The sequence below is a fragment of the Onychomys torridus genome, chromosome 4 (assembly GCF_903995425.1).
Source record: "Onychomys torridus chromosome 4, mOncTor1.1, whole genome shotgun sequence".
Classification (NCBI taxonomy): Eukaryota; Metazoa; Chordata; class Mammalia; order Rodentia; family Cricetidae; genus Onychomys; species Onychomys torridus.
Window position 1 is genome coordinate 125,684,539 of NC_050446.1, and position 11,179 is coordinate 125,695,717.

General features: G+C 47.4%; 1 protein-coding gene across 2 annotated transcripts in view; it reads right to left on the reverse strand.

Moving 5' to 3' along the window:
- Positions 1-10,798, reverse strand: part of B4galt5 (beta-1,4-galactosyltransferase 5) — a 60,864-nt gene extending 50,066 nt beyond the window's left edge. Inside the window, exon 1 of one of the 2 annotated variants that reach the window (XM_036185243.1) lies at positions 10,627-10,798. In XM_036185243.1, coding sequence (XP_036041136.1) covers positions 10,627-10,741 — 115 coding nt within the window. In that variant the 5' untranslated portion in view covers positions 10,742-10,798. Of the gene's footprint in view, positions 1-10,302; positions 10,486-10,626 lie in introns of those variants that run through there. The other variant, XM_036185244.1, reaches the window with a different exon arrangement.
- Between the last annotated feature and the right edge of the window lie 381 nt (positions 10,799-11,179).

Sequence of the window (11,179 nt, forward strand, 5' to 3'; positions counted from 1 at the left end):
TCCCAGCACTCGGGAGGCAGAGCCAGGTGGATCTCTGTGAGTTCGAGGCCAGCCTGGGCTACAGAGCGAGTTTCAGGACAGCCAGGGCCACACAGAGAAATCATGTAGCAAAAAAAAAAAAAAAAAAGCACATGTAGATCATGAGAAAGAAAGCTTCACTCCAGCCCTTTCAAACACTCATTAGTAGCAATCTCAGACCTTAGGCAAGAGGCAAAAGTGTCAACAGAGGCAGTAACAGCAGATGGGTGGTTTCCGCTCTCTTCGCTGTGTTTTGAAACAGGGTCTTACTCTGTAATGTTTTTGACTCTGGTCTTGAACTGAAGCAATTCTGCCTCAGTTTAACCAATGTAAGCCACCATTCACAGGCAGGCTCTAGACTTAAGGCCTAGCACTGAAAATAAACGAAATTATTTTACCTTTTGTGCCTCAAAACACACTATTAGGAAAATGACAATGACATGCCACAGAGTGAAAGTAAATATATAAAAATCTTACATCTGATAAGGGTTTCATATCATTCCAAGTATTACACAAGGGGCCAGCCAGCACAGAAGATGCTGACTGTCAATTGGGAAATGAGAACTGAAAGCAGAATGAGATACATTTTACTCCTACCACTTGCCTTTTCTTTTGAAGACAGGTTTCTTTCTTTTCTTTCTTTTCTTTCTTTCTTTTTTTTTTTTTTTTTTGGTTTTTCGAGACAGGGTTTCTCTGTCTAACAGCCCTGACTGCCCTGACTTCACTCATAGACCAGGCTGGGCTTGAACTCACAGAGATCCGCCTGCCTCTGCCTCCCGAGTGCTGAGATTAAAGGTGTGTGCTACCACTGCCTGGCAGCAAACAGTTTTAATTCCAGCACACAGGAGGCAGAAGCAGGCGGATCTCTATGAGTTTCAGGTCACATTGGCTACATAGTTCCAGGCCAGCCAGGGATACATAGAGGGACCCTGCCTTTAAAAAAAGAAAATAAAACAAAACTTGGGCTGGGTATGTAGCCAGCAGGTAAGTACTTGTCCACTGAGCACGGAGTCCTGGGTTCAATGCCCAGCACTGCATGAAACCAGAAATGGTAGCCCAAGCCATACGGCACTTTGGAGGAAAGGGCAAGAGAAAAAAGGATCACCATTAGCTACCTCAGCCTGACAGCCCTGGCTGACCTAGAACTCACTATGTAGACCAAGCTGACCTCAAACTCACAGAGATTCGCCTGCCTCTTGTGTAGGGAGTGCTTGAATTATAGGCATACACCACCACACAGGGACTTAATGTGTTTCTTCCCTCATCAACCAGGGGAGTGTTTGCTACCAAGATGCAGGGAAATTACAACCCAGAAAATGCCCTATCATTACTGTGAGAATACAGAGAAAAATGAGTGTTTATTTTAAAGACCAAATGCTTTTAAATACAATTCATAGAGGGCAGAGATATGGTGGCTCCTCCCAGCATTAAGGAGGTAGAGACAAGAGGATAAGGAGTTCAAATACAGCCTCCACTACGCAAACTTGGAGGCCAGTCTTGAACCAAAAAGAGACAAACATAAGCAGTACACTGTGAATTATTCTGTCATGCCGCGTGGCTCACTACTGGTCTACCCACTGAGGTCCTGGATTTGATGGAGGAGGGAGTTAGCCTGTCATTTCTGGTCTATCTCGTTTGACTTCCTCAGATAGAAGTTTTATAAATCAAGTAAAAAAAGGTGTAGAAGTCCTCTAAGATAAAACAGAAAACCCAAATCCTGGTCCAGGAACTAAGAGATGACTCAGTGGTTAAGAGCACTCACTGCTCTATCAGAAGACTGGAGGTGGGATCCCAGCACCCACACCAGGTGACTTACGAATGCCTCCTGACCTGACCTCCCTGGGCACTCTCTCACACACAACATACATACATATAAATAAATCTTTAAAAATTTTTCCCTCCAAATACTTTATTTCAGAATTTTCCAAGGGCTATGGGCATAACAGAATAGTGAAACCCTACCTATGTGCGAAATCAGAGACGCCCCAGAATTGCAAAACAAGTCAGTCTTCCTAAAATCGACAATTTTGTCATTCTTCTGAATGATAATAAAGGTTTAGTTAACACAAATATGGCAGCGGTGTTATGTAGGAAAATACTATTTTCTGACCATCACAAATGACTCACTCATTCAAAACATAAACTGAGCATCAACACTTCAGGATTTGTGTATAAAGGCATAAAAGTAGAATTCCTGAGCTTGATGTGGCTGTTTTTGTGAGAAAAGATGATGGAGTCTTTCTCTTGGTGGGCTGAACTTGGGAAGCTAGGATGCAGCATCCAAGTTTGTTGTCTCAGGTCCAAGAATGAGGAAACTGGAATATGGAATAAGCAGAAGAAATGGCAGTTTTATTAAGGAAACGTGAGAAAGAATTCCCAAGTGTGGGAAGGGTTCCAAGGGAGGAGTGCTGTCCAGCTGCCCTGCCCAGTGGGCTTTTATAGCTTTTATGGTGGTAATCAGATGGAGACTAAGATCATCGTTACTAAGACTGGTCATTTTTGAGCAGCATATCAGGTGCCGAAACAGGAAAGAGACCACAGGTCTTGAGTAATGTCCATTCAAGGGAGGGTGACCAGAGCTCCAGGACTAGTTGACAGTCTACACAGGCTCTGTCCTTACTGCCTAAGAGAAGTCAGCTCCTGCATGATCCCTGCAAGACAAGAGGACCTTGAGGTCAAGGCCAGCCTGATCAATACAGGGAGACTCCATCCAAAAACCAAACAAAAGGGAACTTATACGTACAGTGCTTGTGTAGCACACACAGCTCTGGGCCAGACATGGTGGCACATACCTGCCAGAGAGGAAGAGGCAAGAGGACGGGAGGCCAAGGTCATACTCTCAATACAACAAACTTGAGCCAACTTGAGCTACATCAAACTGTCAAAAAAAAAAAAAAAAAAAAAAAAAAAAGTTTTTTAAACATAACTTCTAGGCTCGTCATGGTAACACCTTTAATCCCAGTATTCAGGAAGCAGACACCAAGTGGATCTCTGAGTTCAAGGCCAGCCTGGTCTACATAATGCTTTCTCAAAAAAATAAAAAATAAAAGCAGAACCTTCACAACCAGCACTCCTATGAGAGGAAAATACATTGTTTCTTTTCTCATCTTTTCAAGTTCCTACTTTACTAGACACAGAATTAAACAATAGGTTTAAATGCCTATAAATTATATATAGAGTTCAGAACACCTGGAGGATGAAAATAGTTCTTCTTACTGGTATTTATTACAATGTCTTCGACTTTTTATTAAAAATAACAAAGAATTGTGCTCGCTAACACAGATTTACAGCCCAATTCTGTGCTTGCTTTTTCGACCACTCCACACCTACAGTTCATCTCATAATCAGGCCGCTCCCTACCTCAGAGTTTTCCTCACTGCTGCAGGTAACTAAGGCACCTGGGACAACGCTCAGGTTCCTTCCACAGGCTGTGTCAGAGTCACCAGAAGAGGAACAATACCCCAGGGCAACCAACTGCTTACCCAAGCTAACAAAGGGAAGGGGGGGGAGAGGGGAATTCGAGCCAACTCTCTGAATTATTTAATGTGCCGCCCATGCTTGGGGAAACTGAATTCATGGGAGGATCCCATCTGAATGCTCTTCACACAAAGGTACCAAGGGCAAAGCCGTGGGTCCAAAGGCAATACTCTTCAGTTCATACCCACTATGCTGGAGGAAAAGTGCAAAGGGCCCTGTTTGCTGCTGAGAAGTTGAATGAGGGGCTGGGAGAAAGCAAGGCTCCTCTCTGCACATTAAAATTCAAAGATGACCCGAGGGAAAAAGATGAGAACAAGACAGATTACATCCCAGGGATACCCAAACCATCCTTCGTAGTTCTTTTCTATCTGACAAAGGACAGACTGACACAGTGATTTCCAAGACAGACTTCGGTGTAGATTCCAAGTCTTACATGCCAGGCCAATGTCCTCAAGCAACAGCACCTCGAAAAGCATGGGAACCACACATAAACCCTTGCCCAAACTTGTAGCAGCAGTTTTCCCAGGGGGATGAGTTCTTGGGCCTAGGGTGGAGCTCTCTGGTAGTGAGCTTGCCTAGGATATGTGAGACCCCCGGCTCTCTCCCCAGCACCCACAGAAAAGGGCAAGGGGCTCATGCAACCTTGGGTCAGAAAGTGACTCTATTCTATAGTCCAGTTTTTTCAGTCCACAGAGGAGAAGACCCAACAAGTTTGCATCTAAGTGTGAATGGTGGTCAATCCCAGTGAAGTTGAGAGTAGTGACCATCTGTGTCAGTAGGGCAGTAACAAACGTAAGGGGCTTTGGGCCCAGCTCTACATCAAGCCCCTTTTCACCCACATTCCAATTTACTTCTGACAAGCACATAGAGAGAATGAAGTGCCCTTGAAATCAGGGCTGCTTGGAACAGAGGTATAGCTGCCAGCTCAACCAAGGCTCAGTCCTCCACAGCTGGGCCTGCAGGTCCCACTCATCTCCTACTAGTCCCTTACCTTTTCCAGCCCCAGGCCCCTCCATGTCCTGGTCCTCCAGCACCACAGCCCCCATCCACAGACTGACGAGTGACAGTATTATTCAGCTTTCAACCAGATCTGGTTGACCCCAAGACCTTAAAATTCTCTTCCACGTATCCATCCCCATCAGAATAGAAACACAAAACCTTCCCCATAAAGAGACCACGGGGTAGAAATACTTTGCCCTCCCCACTTCCAAACTATCCCACATCTGAAAGTGCACAAGAGAGATGTCACAAAACAACCTGGTGACGAGATGAATGACACCTCTCTACCTACCTAGGCCTTTCTAGGTCTGCTGGTGACTGACTGACTTGCCCTTCAGGACATGCTGTCTTCCATTTCTGTGTTTCTTGCAACCAATCTTGTCATCATTTGAATGGCACGTGTGCCCCTGGGACATCACAGTTCTTAAGTCTGGGCAAGTGTAGCTCAGTCTGGCTGAAATGAAAGCTGTAGTCAGAACTGACCACATCTGGGAACAAGAAAGACATGCAAATGCCAACTTATTGAGCCACTTTCCTAACTCCTTTTGTCTCAGTGATCTACAAAAAAAAAAAAAAAAAAGGCCAGAGGCAGGTCTTGGGACCTGAAGAATGACTGCTGACTTCCCTGATAGCTCTTGGGGGATGACTGGAGGCCACCTCTCTGCCCACACCCACCCTGCTGGCTTCTGATTAGCCCTTATCTACTTAGCTTCACCTCTCCTTGGCTACTCCTGACAGATCTCAGCAGCTCTCCATTCCTCTCTCGTTTCCTTTGAATGGTTGTCTGTCCCTCCACTTTAACAGTCACAAATGCCCAATCAAGGGGACAGGTGAGTCAGTAGCATCTTGTCAACTGTGGCTTTGCATTGTCACTCTCCCAAAAAACTCTACAAAGACATGGCAAGAGAGCCCCTCCCTCCTGCCTGACACGATCCTGATCAGGCAGGTATGAGAAGCAGACCCACCTTTCTGGCAAGAACTCTGCAGAAAGGACTGAAAACATGGCTACTGCACGCCCTGGCAGCAGGGGAACTGTCCCTTCTGTAATCTAGCCCTCCACACACAGACTCCTCCTAAGAAGGGATGCAGAGCACTGTATTCAAAGACATCTGTCCAGAACTTGGGAGGTGGAGGAAGAAGGCTCAGAAGTTCAGTTCATCCTTGGCCACATGGCAAGTCTGAGGGCAGCCTGGGCTACATGAGTCCATGTCCCCAAAATCACAGTCTTGTGAGCCCGAGTTGGAAAAGGAACACTGAAGGGGAAAGAAGTGTCTCAATAGGAGAAGGTGCTTAATTTTCTAAAGCAAAGTAATCCATATATCCCACTCTATCTCCTCCAAAAACCCATGTGTGACGTGGAGACATTCAAAAGGCATTTTGAAGACAGTAACAACAAAAGGCTTCCCTGCCATAACAGAGTGAAGGACATCTGAACATTTCCAATGTTTATTAGAAAAAACTCTATTATGTAAAACATGTACTTTTTCCATAATCCTTATTTTTTTGGAATCCAGTATTTTTTTTAGAATGTCAACAAACTACCAGCATTCCATATACTAAATCATTCATTAGTTTGATTGAGATATAATTTTTGTTTGTTTTGGTTTTGAAGACAGGGTTTTTCTGTGTATTCTGTGTATTTCTGTCTATTCTGGAACTCGCTTTGTAGACCAGGCTGGACTCAAACTCACAGAGATCCACCTGTCTCTGCCTCCCGAGTGCTGGTGTGTGCCACCACCACCCAGCAAAGTATAATTTTTTTTTTTTAACACAAAGGCCTGTAATCCCAGATTACAAGGGGCATAGGCAGAAGAATTCAAAGTTCAAGGCTTGCCTAAGCTAGAGTGTAGATGTAACCAGCTTGTTAAATAAGAAACACAGAGCCAATTGCAGAGTTAAAAGCCAAGAGGTCAGAGCAATAGCTGAGAGCTGAAAACCTTACCCTTCACTGCTGCTGCTTCTGTCTTTCCTCTTCACCCAAGTAAAACCCTGTCCTGTCTTGATCCCCCTAATTTTTATTACATTTGTTTACTTATTTATTTATTTATTATATGCCATGAGGAGATTATAAAAGTCAGAGCTCCTTCTACAACATGGGATCAAACTCAGGTCATGATTTACTTCACTGAACCTTCAATTCTCCTCTCTCTCTCTCTCTCTCTCTCTCTCTCTCACACACACACACACACACACACACACACACATCAAATGAGAGAATCCAAAACCAAATGACTTCCTTAAAGTTATTTGGTCAAATCAGGAGGGATTTGAACAATTGGTTCTTTCTTGTCTTTCAAACACTAGCCACAATCAAACTATCCTCGGGAATGAACAGACCAAAACGGAAAACCATTTCCCCACTTCCTTTCTTCAACTGTCAAAGCAGAGAAAAACTGGTTGAATGGCAAAACAGAACTTCAAATAGTAAAATTTCAGCAGAGTGCCGAGTTAGCCTTAACTGCATGCAGCATCTCTCTCGAGGGTCCCTGGTGTAATGATTGGCAGAGGTCAGTGGCTCTACCATCCTGTCAAACGAAGGGACCACAACGTTATGAGGATGTTTTCAGACTCGCACTTTATACCTGCTTCTACTGGCAGCTCAAGTCCATTCACCTTTCAAGGACCTGTCAGGCTGGAAGTACTCTGAGCTCTGAAATTCCTCTAGTCTGAGGGTCATAAATAAGATCAAAGTTTTCTCCAGAAAAGAGGGTATGTCAACACTGCAGGTAAAAGGGATAAGAACGAAGCATTCCTCACGCTGTGGAGAAGGACTTCAAGGAAGGAGAGCTCACATCCTGAACTCCTCTCCCTTTACTCTTCCTGTTCAACTCTCAGCGCCCAAGTGGGGATTGAAGCCAAGGCCTCACATGCTAAGTGAGAACTCTAATGCTGAATTATAGCCCCAGGCTTTTTAAAAATTTATTTAGCCTTTTTATTTATGTGCAGATGTGTATGTGTTCATGAATGCATGTGCTATACATGTGAAGGAACCTTAGGCCAGAAGAGGACTTGAGATCCCCTAAAGAATGTTATAAGCAGTTGTGAGCCTCCCTATGTGGGTGCTGGGAGTCAAAATCAGGTCCTCTGGAAGGGCAGCAAATGCTCTTACTGCTGAGCCATTTCTCCAGTTTCTAGTTTGTTTGGGGATATAGAGTCTCACCAAGTTGTGATATACTCTGGGAGTAGTGATGTCTCTTAACCCTGGAGCACACGGTCATAAGGACTACAAAGTGAGTCAAAAGCAATGACTGGGAGGGTGCAGGGTGAGAGGGATATCTGGGAGGAAGTTCAGGTCTGCCACTTTCCATGTACCAGAAAAACAGACCTGTCACTGTTTGGAAATGTACTATATTGAACTATGGTTGATACCCTGCCTACAAGATAAAATTTCATATGGTTCAACTTTATGTTCTTTAGGTGGCTTGATATAGTGGCACACACTTTTAATCATAGCACTCAGGAGGTAGAGACAGGCAGATGTCTGTTGGGTTCTGGGGACAGTCTGGCCTATACAGAGACCCTGTCTCAAAATAAAAAATAAAAATAATCTTTTGTATGTGTATGGGTGTTTTGCCTACACAAATGTCTGTGCACTACGCATGTGAATACCTGGTGCCTTCAGAGGCCAGAAGAGGGTGATAGATCTCCTAGAATTAGAGTTATAATAGTTGTGAGCTTCCATGTATCTACTGGGAATTGAACTCAGGTCCTCTGAAACAACCAGTGCTTGTAATCACTAAGCTCTCTCTCCAACCCTCTAAGCTCTTTTTTTTTCTTTCTTTCTTTCTTTCTTTTTTTTTTTTTTTTTTTAAGTTTTTGAGACAGGGTCTATGTAGTCCCGGCTGTCCTGGAACTCACTATGCAGACAAGGCTGACCTCAAACTCACTGAGATCCTCTTGCTTCAGCCTCCTAAGTGCCGGAATTAAAGGCATGTACCACAATACAGAACTTAAAATCATTTTTATAACCATCTCAAATAAGGTTTTTATATCCAAAGGCACATAAACCCTTGGGTTCTCTAGACTGCCTCACCCTTTGGGAAAGAGTCACCACAGCACAGCTGAAAGCTAGACATTTGAAAAATGAAGTTCATTAACAAGGAGAGCATGGAAGGCGCTGTGAGATGACTCAGCCACGAACAGCACTTGCTGCTCTTGGGGAGGAACCAGGTTTGGTTCCTAGCATCAACATGGTGGTTGTAACTGTATCTGTTAACTTCAGTTCCGGGGATCCCATGCCCTCTTCTGGTCTTCATAAGCATTGCATGCATGTGGTACACAGCCATACATGCAAGACATCTGTACACATAAAACATAAATATTTTTCTAAAAGGCAAGATACATAAAACAGCCAAATAGCTAACTGTAACTGTGGTTATGTGACTCCTAAGATTCCTCCTTATTAGTCATTCTCCCCATCTGTCTTCTTGTCTGCAGTGCTAGGTAGGTATCAAACCCAGGACCGTGCACAATGCTAGGTGGTTTACATGGAAAGTGGCACTCTACCACCCAGCCACATCCCAGCCCAGCTGTTCCTATTCTCTACCAACACACTTTGAATCCACACTAGATCTGCTCTCATACTTCTAAGAAGCTACTAAGAAATCCCAAGTGTTTCAGTCTTGCAGTGACACAGGATTTGGGATCCTAAGCACGGTGGTAATACAGGGGATTCACTGACCTAAAATCCACTATTGAGGAATATGAAGTCTGTAAGTTTAATTTCTGTTGGAGAGTCTGGCTTCTACCCTTATCAAAAGGTGATCACCATGGAGATACAGGGGATATACAGACACCGACCAGAAACACCTGTCACTTTCACAAAAGGTAAAAAAACGAAGATCTGGCTGGGAGATGCCTCTAGGTTTAAACCCATCAATTTACACCCATTTTATGAGAATCTAATGTCCTATTCGCTAATGAGCTCTCTTCTCAATTAATTCCACTAATTAGTTATCTATTCTTGTGCAGCCAGAATTCCTGTCCTTTTACTTAACAAGCTTAACAAGCCACAATAATTATACATCCCCAGTGGGGTGGCTGCTCACCAACTCAGTCAGGACAATCTCATGTTGGCTCTTCCAGCTTCCCAGATGAGGCGACAGTATGAAACACCAACATTTAACCATCAAGTGGAACAAGCTTTAAAAGAATAGTCAGAGGAGAACCTCCCACTCTCTCTGGAAATTTCTCTGCCAGTTCAGAGTTGCCAGGTCAACAGGGGGCATTTACTACTCCGATCTCAAAGGCACTTCCCCACAGGGGCACCCATCTCAACCATCCAGAAATCTCGCAGTCGGCCCCACCCCCAACAGCATCTTGCCATTTTTCACCATGGGCTGAAGTTTTCTCCAGAACTCCAAGACCACACTCAGGCAGACAAGTCGCATTCCTTAAACCTTTTTCCTTGTCCCCCAAACTACCTGTAACAGCAGGTTTTATTTATTTATTTCGAAGCCTCTGGGCGTCCGCTATGGAGATAAAAGCTTCAAAGGGCATTTATGGACCTCCACTCTTTAAAACCCGATGAGGCCGGGATTCGTGCCCCCATTTTACAGAGGAGAGAAGCTGAGGGCCCAAGGTCACACAGGACATCCGACCTCAGTGTCCTCTGCACTTAACCCTCACGCTGCCTCTGCCTTCTCATCGGCTTCCCTTCTGTTCCGGGAAGGGCTCGTTTTCCTCCCCCGGCCATCTCCCCGTCTACAGGGCGGGCCCTGGAGGAGAATCGCTACCCATTCCGTTTCTTCTCTGCGCGCCCCCTCCCTTCCACCTGGCACCGTTTCCCCAGGGGCCCTGTCACAGCACCTCCTCCAGGGCCAATTCAAACTTCCCATCGGTCCCCAGAGCAGGTCCGGTCCGCTACGAGGAGCCGCGGGCGGGCAGCGGGCTCGGGGAGGGCGGGGGAGGGGAGAGGGGCGCGCAGCCCGCAGCCCCGCCGGGTCTGGGCAGCGGCAACGCGCGGCCGCGGGGGGGCGCGGGCGGCTGCGTCAGGGAGGAGGCCGCGCGTGCGGGCAAGCTGCGGGGCGGCGCGGCAGGAAACGGCGAGTCACGGAGCGCGGGGCCGGCCGGGGCGGCGGCGCGGGCCGCGGCGGGAAGGGGCGTGGGGTGGCCGCGGGGTCGCCTTCCTACCTATGCCGGGCGCCACATAGACGAAGTAGAGCAGCGAAGACGACAGCGAGAAGAAGAAGAGCGCGGCGAGCAGCGAGCGGCGCGGCAGCCGCAGCAGCCCCCGGCGGGCGCGCATGCTGAGCCGGCGGCCGCTCGAGGGCCGGCCCGGGCCCCGCTCCCGCCGCTCCGGTCCGCCGCCTGGGCCTCGGCCGCCGCCTTCCGGGCTTCGCGCGCCGCCGCCTCGCCGCTTTCAGCCGCCGGCCGCCGCGGGCCGGGCCACATGAGGCGGGAGGGGGCTGGCGGCCAGAGGAGCGCAGCGGCGGGGGCGGGGCAGGAGGGGCGGGGCCTGGAGGGAGGGGCGGGGTCCGATGCCGGGGGGGGGGGGGGGGGGGGCAAGGCCCGCAGCCTGAGGAGCCGACGGGGGAACCAGGCCTGAGGCAGGCCTGACGGGGCCCGGAGTAGGGCGTGGCCTAAGGTGGGGGCGGGACGAGGGCGGGGCCTGATGCTAAGGGCGCCGCCGCGAGCCTGAGGAGCACACCGGCGGAGACCCGGCCTGAGGTCTGATGGGGAGGGG